This window comes from Phyllopteryx taeniolatus, chromosome 2 (assembly GCF_024500385.1).
Source record: "Phyllopteryx taeniolatus isolate TA_2022b chromosome 2, UOR_Ptae_1.2, whole genome shotgun sequence".
Classification (NCBI taxonomy): domain Eukaryota; kingdom Metazoa; phylum Chordata; class Actinopteri; order Syngnathiformes; family Syngnathidae; genus Phyllopteryx; species Phyllopteryx taeniolatus.
In genome coordinates, this window is record NC_084503.1 from 2,750,536 (window position 1) to 2,763,359 (window position 12,824).

The window sequence follows — 12,824 nt, forward strand, 5'->3', positions numbered from 1 at the left end:
ATTATAGTTTTGGCCCATGTGCGCATGGAAAATGCACAGTATGGGGTTAAAAGAAAACTGACATTTGGAAGAATCCCTTCGAGGTGGTCTTGAGTGTTCGATGGGAGGTCAATCCAGTGACCGCTCATGTTTACAGATTTTGTTCGGAATGCAGTTGAGCAACTCCCTGATCTCGCTGAGATCATGATGGCATCAATAGATTAGATATTTGAGGAGAACACAAATCTCACTTTATTATCTATTTTTTAGATTTATTTTTTTTAAATGTGCTTATGCAAAATCTAAGGATATCTGAAACTGCACCGTCTGACGCTGAGGTGACATTTCCACCATGCTATGTGTTAAGCTCTGTAGCGTTAAAAAAAAAAAAAGCAATAAAAGTAGAAACAAGTCTCAAGAGAATTATATCCAGGTGTTGTGGTGGTGGAAAGAAAACCGTTTGGATGGTGTATTGCAAGTTTAGACTGACACCTCGTGGCTTCAGCCAGACAGCGTCTGGAAGAAGAAAGAAGACCACAGAAAGAAATATCAGTGTGTGTAAATATTGATATCATATTTTAACAGCTTGCTCTTTACAGGTTAGCACCCATGAAGTATTTTGAAAATGACTTCTCTCACTTTGTTTTGAATTTATTTTTATTTTATTTTCACGAAAAAAGCCAAGACGATTTCCAGTCTTTAGTTATTCCAGTTTTTTTTTTTTTAAGTAAAACTCGATTTATTTTTTAATTTTTTTCAAAATCTAACTCAAAATTCCCACCGTATATTATTCTCCTAAACACAGTCACGCCTCGTGACGTCACCCCACAGGAAGCGCTCACCTGTTTCGGGGCGTGGCCTCGCTGCTGAGCCCAGTGACTTCACTTCAGTCACATACTGAACCATTCAAGAGGGACCAACGAATAGCTTGTTGTTAAATACGGCTTGAAACCACCACTTCATTATACTTTTTTTTCTATTTTGTACGGTTTTTCTTCTCGTTTTAAAAAGAGGTTGTTGTTTTTTTTAAGTCTACTGCGCCGTTTTTACAACATGCGGCGATTATTGGCCGCCTGTATCCTCTCGTCGCTACTAAAAGGTACGGAACACTTTTTTTTTCTCTATCTGGAGTGGAAATGTTGTGGGTTTTTTTTAAAATTATTATTATTATTATTATTGTTTCATTTCATATAAATCTGTTCAAGGGGTAATACAATCGCCCTACCCGTTTCGCGGTACTTTCAAAGGATGACATTTGTTTGCATGATATGTGACCTGTTTTATTAATCATGAGGAGCCTTTTGCAAATGGAATTGAAACCAATTTTGGAAGTAATTTCATATATATATATATATATATGCATCCTGCAATATGTCCGAAAGAGCTGATTTTGGAGTTGATCGCACGGTTTCATCCCACCCACCTTAATGTTTGTTGGTTGGTTTCACTTCCTGTGCCTTTGTCTGTGTCACCTGTTTTTCTGGTTGGGCCACTGTCGGATGAGCTCAGTGTTGTTTTAGCAAAACACTCACTGTTGCATTCTTACCATACTCCTTTTATTTTGCTCCGAATAAGGTTGCAAAAGTCCAGGAATTTCTATGGGAGCGGCACGGTGGACGACTGGTTAGAGCGTCTGCCTCACAGTTCTGAGGACCGGGGCTCAAATCCCGGCCCCACCTGTGTGGAGTTTGCATGTTCTCCCCGTGCCTGCGTGGGTTTTCTCCGGGCACTCCGGTTTCGTCCCGCATCCCAAAAACATGCGTGGTTAATTGACGACTCTAAATTGCCCGTAGGTGTGAATGTGAGTGCGAATGGTTGTTTGTTTGTATGTGCCCTGCGATTGGCTGGCAACCAGTTCAGGGTGTACCCCGCCTACTGCCCGATGATAGCTGGGATAGGCTCCAGCACGCCCGTGACCCTTGTGAGGATAAAGCGAAGATGGATGGATGGATTTCCATGGGAATTGATAAGAATTTGTGGAAATAAAACCAGGAAATTACCAAATTAAAGGCTGTATCTTAGGGAAGTAAAATATAGTTGGGGGAAATATCCATCCATTTTCTGCTGGTTATCCGAGGTCAGGTCGCGGGGTCAGTAGCTTTAGCAGGGACGCCCAGACTTCCCTCTCCCCAGCCACTTCATCCAGCTCTTCCGGGGGGATCCCGAGGCATTCACAGGCCAGCCAAAAGATGTAGTTTCTCCGGCATGTCCTAGGTCATCCCTGAGGGTCTCCTCCCGGTGGGACGTGCCCTGAACACTGCACTGCTTCCCCCTCCTGAGACGCCGGATGAGTTGGGGGAAATATATTTGAGCAAAATCCTGATTTAAAAAAAAACAAAACAAAAAAATACAAATAAAATCATAATTCATGCAACTACAGTGGTACCTTAACTAACGAGTGCCTCAACTTCGAGTTTGAAGCCATCAATTGGTCGTTTTTTTGTTTTTTTGTTGTTGTTGTTTTTTTGCTTTAATTTGTGTTGCGAGCCCAAATTGAGGTAACACGCTCGATTCAGCTACGCTGCCGCTCAGGTGAAATGACCAGAAATGGAACAGTTCGGCTACAGTACAGTGGTACCTTGACGTACAAGCAGTCTTGGGAACATGACTTGGAAATCCAAGTAATTGGTTACAATTACAAGTTACCCTGTTGAAAATGTAATGGTAGTGTAACTATTTGAATTAATTTCTCAAAGTAATATAATTGATTACGTTTGGTTGCATTTTGATTACATTTTTAATTTTAATTGAATGCATCAACAGGACCCTTGGATGTTTCCTTTGGGGCAAAAAAAATGGATTAAAACCATAGATCATTGTTTTGGAATCAACCCCATACAGTATTTGTTCTTTACACAAATAATAAACTCGTAAAAAATACAAACTGTCTCTATTTTCATTAAAATATTACATTACAACCAAGTACTGTGGTTTTACACATTTCTTGGTTGTTTAAAAAACGAATTATAATTTAAAATATGGTTTGATCCCTCAAAATAATAATGTGATGCTGTACCGCGGCATCAGTGATAGTTTCGTTATCACGTCTATGGTGTTTTGCATTGTGTGTTAGCATTAAGCTACCGTACCTTTTTTAAGGCAAAGTTATGTGGTTTGGTCAAATGCACAACGAGTAGTTTTCTGTGTTTAATGTTTAGTTTTGCAGTAAACATTAACTAGGAATGGCAATGAACAGCTTGAAGCAAGCACACGCCGCCTCTTATTTGAAGACGCGTTCGCTATCGGCCAAGCTACCTGATGTTGTGAAGCGCGCTGCCGCCGTTTAGGGTCGTAACTCAAATCATTGCTCACAAAATTTGCCAAACGGCGGGTCGTATCTGGAAAAAACCCACTCGTAAATTGCGGTGCCTCTCGACTGTTATGCCCTCGCAATCAAGTCTGATTCTCAATAAAGCTCAATTATAATACCACAGCGGAAGCTTAAAAACTCCACTGTGACACAGTAAAAATGTTCTGGTGTGAAAGGGATACAGATTTTCCATTCTGGTTGACCTAAATATATGTCATTGTGTGTTTGCCTTACCTTTCCAGTGTCGGTGTGTATTCAAGTGATCGTCCCCCAGCTGGAGCGCAGCACTGCTCTGTTTGCCTCAGTAACCCTGCGCTGTGACTTCTCCACGTCGGCACCCCTCCAAGATGTACTGGTCACCTGGAGGTTTAAGTCCTTCTGCAAGGACCCCGTGCTGGAGTACTACTCCACAGGTGAGAGATGTTTATTGATCTATTCATCTTTTATGCCAGTGAGAGATCTATGGAAAGCCATTTGAGTATTTAGTTGATATCCAGTTTCCGGTTTATTAGTGTGCTCTTTGTCCTCGCCAGTAACTTTTTTCGTGATTCCAGACAAAACAAAAACAACCATAAAAGAAGAAGGGGAAAAAAAAAAACCTATACCTATATAATATACAGTGGGTACGGAAAGTATTCAGACCCCCTTAAAAGTTCACTCTTTTTAATATTGCAGTCATTTGCTAAAATCATTTAAGTTCATTTTTTTCACATTAATGTACACACAGCCCTCCATATTGACAGAAAATAAAATGGAATTGTTGAATTTTTTTGCAGATTTATTAAAAAAGAAAAACTGAAATATCACACAGCCATAAGTATTCAGACCCTTTGGTCAGTTTTTCGTAGAAGCACCCTTCTGAGCTAATACAGCCATGAGTCTTTTTGGGAATGATGCAACAAGTTTTTACACCTGGATTTGGGGATCATCTGCCATTTCTCCTTGCAGATCCTCTCCAGTTCTGTCAGGTTGGATGGTGAACATTGGTGGGCAGCCATTTTCAGGTCTTTCCAGAGATGCTCAATTGGGTTTCAGTCAGGGCTCTGGCTGGGCCATTCAAGAACAGTCACGGAGTTGTTCTGAAGCCACTCCTTCGGTATTTTAGCTATGTGCTTAGGGTCATTGTCTTTTTTGAAGGTGCACCTTCAGCCCAGTCTGAGGTTCTGAGCACTCTGGAGAAGGTTTTCGTCCAGGATATCCCTGTACTTGGCCGCAGTCATCTTTCCTTCGATTGCAACCAGGCGTCCTGTACCTGCAGCTGAAAACCAAACCCCACAGCATGATGGTGCCACCACCACGCTTCACTGTTGGGACTGTATTGGACAGGTGATGAGCAGTGCCAGAGATTCTTATTTCTCACTATCTTGGAGTCCTTCAGGTGTTTTTTCTTTAGCAAACTCCATGCGGGCTTTCCGTACCCACTGTATATATGCATTTATATATTCTCCCATATAATAATAATGATATACCGGTAATTGATACTACTTCCTCCTCATATTTTGTATTTGCATTTGTTTGAATTTGTTTTTACATTGGTTGATGTTTGGACATTGTTTCAGCTCCTCACTCAGTCTGTTCCATAGTCACACTCGATTATTTGATTTTGTATTCATTTATTTATTTTCATTGTGGTTCTGCATTTTTTAATTAAAAAATTTGTTATATCTCTGAATTTATACTCCCCCTCCCTTTCTTGAAATATTTTGTTAATTTTCTTCGACGATATCATTCTTCTTTTCTTTGGGCTTGTCCCGTTAGGGGTCGCCACAGCGCGTCATCCTTTTCCATGTGAGCCTATCTCCTGCATCCTCCTCTCGAACACCAACTGCCCTCATGTCTTCTCTCACGACATCCATCAACCTTCTCTTTGGTCTTCCTCTAGCTCTCTTGCCTGGCAGCTCCATCCTCATCATCCTTCTACCAATATACTCACTCTCTCTCCTCTGGACGTGTCCAAACCATCCAAGTCTGCCCTCTCTGACTTTTTCTCCAAAACATCGAACCTTAGCTGTCCCTCTGATGAGCTCATTTCAAATTTTATCCAACCTGGTCACTCCGAGAGCGAACCTCAACATCTTCATTTCCGCCACCTCCAGCTCTGCTTCCTGTTGTCTCTTCAGTGACACTGTCTCTAATCCGTCCATCATGGCTGGCCTCACCACTGTCTTCTAAACTTTGCCCTTCATCCTAGCAGAGACTCTTCTGTCACATAACACACCTGACACCTTCCTCCACCCGTTCCAACCTGCTTGGACCCGTTTCTTCACTTCCTGACCACACTCACCATTGCTCTGGACAGTTGACCCCAAGTATTTAAAGTCCTCTACCCTTGCCATCTCTTCTCCCTGTAGCCTCACTCTTCCCCCACCGCCCCTCTCATTCATGCACATATATTCTGTTTTACTTCAGCTAATCTTCATTCCTCTGCTTTCCAGTGCATGCCTCCATCTTTCTAACTGTTCCTCCAGCTGCTTCCCGCTTTCACTGCAGATCACAATGTCATCTGCAAACATCATGGTCCACGGGGATTCCAGTCTAACCTCATCTGTCAGCCTATCCATCACCACTGCAAACAGGAAGGGGCTCAGGGCTGATCCCTGATGCAGTCCCACCTCCACCTTAAATTCGTCTGTCACACCTACAGCACACCTCACCGCTGTTCTGCTGCCCTCGTACATGTCCTGTATTATTCTAACATACTTCTCTGCCACTCCAGACGTCCGCATGCAGTACCACAGTTCCTCTCTGGGTACTCTGTCATAGGCTTTCTCGAGATCTACAAAGACACAACGTAGCTCCTTCTTACCTTCTCTGTACTTTTCCATCAACATCCTCAAGGCAAATAATGCATCTGTGGTACTCTTTCTAGGCATGAAACCATACTGTTGCTCGCAAATACTCACCTGTCCTGAGTCTAGCCTCCACTACTCTTTCCCATAACTTCATTGTGTGGCTCATCAACTTTATTCCTCTATAGTTGCCACAGCTCTGCACATCACCTTTTGTTCTTAAAAATGGGCACCAGTACACTTTTCCTCCATTCCTCAGGCATCTTCTCACGCACTAGAATTCTATTGAACAAGCTGGTGAAAAACTCCACAGCCACCTCTCCTAGATGCTTCCATACCTCCACAGGAATGTCATCAGGACCAACTGCCTTTCCATTTTTCATCCTCTTTCATGCCTTTCTAACTTCCCCCTTACTAATTATTGCCACTTCCTGGTCCACCACACTTGCCTCTTCTCCTCTCCCTTCTCTCTCATTTTCCTCATTCATCAACTCCTCGAAGTATTCTTTCCATCTAGCTAGCACACTGCTGGCACCAGTCAACATATTTCCATCTCTATCCTTAATCACCCTAACCTGCTGCACATTCTTCCCATCTCTATCCCTGTGTCTGGCCAGCCTGTATAGATCCTTTTCTCCTTCTTTAGTGTCCAACCTGGCATAGATGTCATCGTATGCCTCTTGTTTGGCCTTTGCCACCTCCACCTTTGCCCTGTGTCGCATCTCAATGTATTCCTTTCGGCTCTCCTCGGTCCTCTCAGTGTCCCACTTCTTCTTAGGTGGACGTTGTTAACCCGGGCCACGACCGATCCGGTATGGAATTCTTTGGATGAACGCTCATATTTGTTTGGCAAGGTTTTAAGCCGGATGCCCTTCCTGACGCAACCCTCTGCATTTATCCGGGCTTGGGACCAGCCTACAGTTTGCACTGACTTGTGCCCCCCATAGGGCTGCATTTCTCTTCGACAATATCATTAATTTTTTCATTTTTTTTTAGACTAGACTTTACAATCAGCTGATTAGTGTGTTCAAGATAACCTACCTGATGGACTCCTCATGGCGTTCTTGTTTTTTGCAGTATGAAAAGTGGACGTAGTTACCTCGTATATGTATTGCCCCTATTCTCTGTGTTGTAATTTAGGTAAGATAAAACCATTGAATTGGAATGCCGCATTACATCCTGATGCACAAACTGTTTAATTTTTTACTTTCTATTTAATTATCCTATTACTCTGTTTCTATGACATACAAATTATATTTGTTCTTATATTAGTATTCCTTGTCGACAACACAATTTTTACGGATTAATAGCATTTCCATTCATTTCAATGGACAAAGATGATTTGCGATATGGGTGTTTTGAGTTACGAGCGTGGTCTGGGAAAATGTTTTAACTTCTATCTTAAGGCATCACTGTATTTCACAGTTTGTTGTGCACAAATTAAACATTGAATTGTGGTGTTTGCACAGTTCCGGCTTCATGAGAGGAGAGGAGATTTGATCATTGTACCGATGATGGCTGCAGATATGATAACCTATGGATCTCTCCTTTTTTGTGTGCGTGTGTAGCTTACCAGTCAGCACTTCAGTTGGGGCAGGATCCAGCGAACGACTGTCCCGATCGCCAGCGCACGCTTCGCACCGTCATTCAAAAGAGAGGAAACAATGAGCCGATACGTGGCGCAGAATACCGTAATCGCAAGATCTCCATCGAAAATGGTGAGTTCATCCCACAGCATGTTTGCTTTTGAAAAGGTATCGTTAAGAACATCTAATTGCTTCACAGATGTTATTCTTCACTCTACACGGAAAATAACTTTATTATTTCCAGGAAACCAAGAAATCTTATACTGTATTGTTTCTACTTGTTAAATATCACAATACTGTAGGCTCACCGGGCAGATTACAAAAACAGGAACAAGGCTGCAGTGGACATAAGAAGTATACACACCCTTGTTCAAATGCGAGATTTTTGTGATGTAAAAGAATTTTGACCAAGATAAATCATTTGAAAACTTTTTCCACCATTAATGTGACCTAGAATTTGTTTGTACAACTTAACTGATTTTATTTGTCTATCTTTTTGAGAGGGGAGGTGAAAATAAACAACTGAAATAAACCTGATTGACTTGGACTTGATGTTTAACAGCCTGGAAACATATCAAATATGTCAGAATTTTATTGTGAAAATGAAGCCAAGACCTTTGAACTTCTTGTTAACAACCATGACTCTGAGTCTAAACTTCTACTCGACTGTTCTTAATTATTGAACAATTGTGTTTGTGCAGATGCCGATCTGGTCATCAATGAAGTGATGTGGTGGGACAACGGCGTGTACTTTTGTGCAGTTGACGCAGCTGGAGACACCACTGGAGACAATGACAAAGAAGTCAAACTGATTGTTTATCGTAAGAAAACTTTTCATATATTATAAATGTCCAGTGACTTGTTCCGAGGTTGTTGTTAGCGTTTCTTTGGACGTACGATGGTGAACGTGACACTTCCTCTCCCGCCCTCAGATTGGTTAACTGTTCTCTTCATCATCATCGGAGCGCTGCTGCTCATCATCTTATTTGGCATCTGCTGTTGCCAGTGTTGTCCTCAGAAGTGCTGTTGCTATGTGCGCTGTCCCTGCTGCCCACAGCAGTGCTGCTGCCCAGAAAAAGGTAGTCGGGCTTGATAGTTTGTAGGGAAACTACTACATTGGCTTCGAGTATATGGAGTCATTATGTTGAGAGTTGACACAACCCTCGTCGTCTTCTCAATATAACGGCGGCGTAACTGCGTCCTTCCCAAAGCATGTCCAGGAGTTGTATCTTCTCCTGAATGTTCAGATCTTCTTCTGGCGCTTAGGCTTACTACCAGCATCAGTAATTCAATTAACTTGAAAATTTCCGCCCCGGGCAACTGCCCCGTGTCGCCCCACAACAAAAATTGCCACTGAATGGAGGAAATGTAGCGTGTTACTAGCTAACTCTGCCCAAAGTATATAATATTCTTTGGTAGTGAGGATAAACCCTACAGATGGATGATCTGAGTTACTGTATGATCATATGTTTTGGCTACCCGTTTGTAAATGAGTAAATTCATTGCTGTGGTTGTCTTTCAGCGGTAATGCAGCATCGTATGATGAAGGAGGCTCAGAGGGCTATGGCTCCCTGGATGGGAGGACAGCCCGTCTATGGACCAATGAGTCATGTTCCCTCCTCTCAAATGAACCCACTGCTATACGCAGGTAGGTCTACAACACGCACTGCAAGAAAGATACTTTTGATTTTGTAATCTGCTCATTTGGGACTGTGATTTGTCCCGATAGGATCTGTGTCAGGGAAGAGCATGCATATGAAGCCCATGCCCTTGCCGCCACCACCACAGTCCTCAGCTTACGGCATACCGGCCCCTAGTATCCACGGCAGCCACACACCTGCCAACACCAATCACATGCTTGACTACATGGAGAGTCAGGTGAGGGGGTTGGACGTGAGCAGTCCGCTGCTTCAGGTATGCACCGTACTGTTATTGCCATTCAAACCAAGCTCTCACAAACTTTCATAACTAGCAATTTGGTCACTCAATTGGAACCCAGACCTGCATAAATAAATTGACATGACATGAAGGGAACCCCCGCTTATCGTAGGGGATACCGTATATTCTCGACCCACCCACAATAGGGGAAACACTGCCATATATAGAGACCATATGAAAATATATTGATATATAGTTTAAACCCCTCGCAGACACTTCAAACACATTTAAACTTTTTTTTTTTTTAATAAATTGTCTTCCTGCCTTCAGGTGCAGCCGCCTCCACCCCCTCACATGCAACAGCTTCCACCTGTTCCCCAGCACATGCCCATCAGTGTCCCCTTTTCAGCCGGGCCTCCCAGCATGATATCTGGACTCGGTGAGGTGCCATCAGACCGCCGCGTCATCACCCTTCCACCAATACGTGAACCGGGCCGAGTGCAGCCCCCCGCGCCTAAGACTCGCCCCCCGAGCTCCAGCGACAGCAGCCGTGGCGGTTTCGGACCCCGCGAGGAGCGCAGGACACCGGGTCGACGCTATCCCTCACCTCCACGGTCCAGAGGCATTCCGAGGAGCTACAGCGAGGAGTCACTGGATGGGCGGTCGCGTGGCGGGGCACGGGGAGGCATGGACCCCTCTCGATCCCGTTCCAGGGATGATCTATTTGACAGCAGGTCCAGAGGAAACTATGCCCCACCGGGAGCACGTCAACCAAGAGGGTCATGGAGCTCTGATGATGAGGACATTAGTCGGAGAGGAGGGGGCGGAGGAGGAGGGAGGAGAGGGGGCAGCGGCGGCTGGGGTGAGAAACCTCCCAGCTACACAGAGTACGAGCCTGGAAACAAACCAGGACCAAGGAGGAACGAACACTACTCTGTAAGAAAAACACTGCTTTAGTTCAGTTGCACTTGATAATTGAAAGTTTTTTTTAATTGATTCTTTTTTTTTTTTTTTTTTTTTAAAGACAAAAGTCAATCAAATTTTTCTGGCTTTTGAGAAAAATGGATCTAAAGTTAGTGTGTCTCTCTCAGGTTAAGAGCTCTCGGAGTGGCACCAGCGTCGTCATCTGAACGGAGCTGTGAAAACGCCCTTTGACCTCTGTTTCTGAGCGCACGCACGCCTCACTTGAACTGGGAGTTGTTAGCAGCCTTGCTGTCAAACTCCTGGTAATTTTGAAATACCTTATGAGCCACCAGGATAAGTTTTGTGTTGCCCAATACATGTTCAGAAAATATATGCTTGAAATACACTTGTGAAGTATTTGGCTTCATCTGGAAGCACAGAAATAACCCTGGTAGCAGAGAAAACATTCCACTCAGCCCGGGCGCGTAGAAATAGCTCCCGGTAGCATAGAACTGCTTTAAAATATACAGTACGTCAAATGTATGAACGCCCTCGGCTGGTTCATCAATGAAATTAGAACGTTGGGGAATGTTGATGGCCTGCTGGTTAGGAAAGCCGTTTGAGCATTTATTCAAAATCCTTGATATCTAGCTAACGGTTCCTGTACTAGTACCTTCTTTGTCCTCACTCGTAAGACAATTCAGTGCACTAGTAGAACAATAGTGTCGGACTAGTCATGTTTTTTTCCCCCACTATGAGTCCCACTTTTGGCCTACTCTTACTCGGTTAACAACTAGTACCACTAGGCTATTGACTAAATGCTTTCCATAGTTATTGAAGTTATTGTTTTTAGAGTTGACTTAGTTTTTTTTTTCTCCAGGAAGTGACCAACTTTGTCTTTATTTTATAAATGCCAACAAAAAGTAGGAAGGGTAATAAAGCTCTTAAAGGGTTAGTAGGATTGGATCACTCACCAAAATATTACAACTGCTATATTATATTGAAATTATTTAAAGCTACACAATGTTTATTTGTTTGCCTTAATTGTGTGCAGTTTTTTCTGTGAAGCCTTAAATTACAATGATGAAGCTTTTTTAGTATAGTTGTACGTAAAATCCATTAGTGTAAATAATTGACATGCTATACTGTAGCTAACGTATCATTTTGTGGGAAATCAAGGATGCTTCTATCATTGTAATTTCTAGGATCCAATTTTACCGGTAAATGTTGAAGTATGAACCTTTTTTTTTGTGTGTGTTTGTAAAACACATTAAGTTTGTGTAAGACAATTTTTTATAATTCAAGTGTTTTCTCGACATTATTTCTCTTTGAATTTGAGTAATAAAAACTTCACATACAAGCTTTCGACTTTTTCTGGATCCCCATACGGGGGTCAAACGAGTATGTTAGAGATTTTGCTAAAAATGCACTAAGAATTGACCATGTGATACACATACCTCAAAAGTTGTATTTTATTTTTCTATTTCCTTAAAAACAAAATCTAAATGAATCCAGCAGAAGATGTGGAGAAGGTGATCCATCGAGTGCACGTCATAAATAGTTGTAGAGAGATCGCAAAATCGTCTGTGCATGTAGGAGCCACTTCCAAGCAGGGGTCAGCAACCTTAAATCAAACCCAGTCACAGAGGGCCACACCTGAAGGATGAAAGAGCCACCTTGGTGCTCGAGATTCCAACAGACTCTGTACAGAAACTGGGGCCTCAGAACACGTGTGTGAATACCGAAACGTCACATTAATGCTCGATTGCACATAAGTGAACTTCATTTCAGAATCAGAATCCGTTTCATTGGCATTGTCACTGAAAGCTACATTCACAATGAGGATTTTTTTTCTCCCCCCCCTCTAATTATGTGACTTTTGGAGGTAATTGGTTGCATTTGAGCTTCAAAACAGTTCCTAAAAAATACATTTCAATTCAAGACTTAAAGACTATTTTATGCGGAGCCATCAAATAAATTGCCGATTTAAAAATAATAATAATTAGATGTAACACACTTTTGAAAGTACTGTACAGCACCGTAAATTTCTTTGACTTACTACTTTAAATATGAATAACTGCTTCCACTTGACCAGTTTTTATCCCACAGGTATCTGTACTTCTACTCAGGTAAGTCGAAAAAAGTACCACCATAATGACCATCATTAAAATACAGTAAATTAATTGTTAATCAATCAGAGGTTTCATTCCTAAAAATCTATATATCTATCTGACAGTTTAAAAAAAAAAAGATCTACTTTTGTACTCGAGTAGATATCCGAGTCTGTGCTTTTTTTCCCCCACTTACGTACAGGAGTTAAATCAGTACTTTTATCTGAGACGTTTTCCTCCACATGTATTTGTACTTACACTAAAATAC

At 42.3% G+C, this 12,824-nt stretch overlaps 1 protein-coding gene across 1 annotated transcript; it reads left to right on the forward strand.

Annotated features, from left to right (window-relative positions):
* Positions 1–842: 842 nt before the first annotated feature.
* LOC133467743 (immunoglobulin-like domain-containing receptor 1) lies at positions 843–11,805 on the forward strand. Its single transcript, XM_061752954.1, has 9 exons — positions 843–1,078; positions 3,532–3,702; positions 7,647–7,796; positions 8,366–8,485; positions 8,597–8,743; positions 9,187–9,312; positions 9,394–9,578; positions 9,873–10,478; positions 10,634–11,805. Exons 1-9 carry the CDS (start codon positions 1,033–1,035, stop codon positions 10,670–10,672), a joined length of 1,590 nt encoding a protein of 529 aa, XP_061608938.1. The 5' UTR covers positions 843–1,032; the 3' UTR covers positions 10,673–11,805.
* The last annotated feature ends 1,019 nt before the right edge of the window (positions 11,806–12,824 follow it).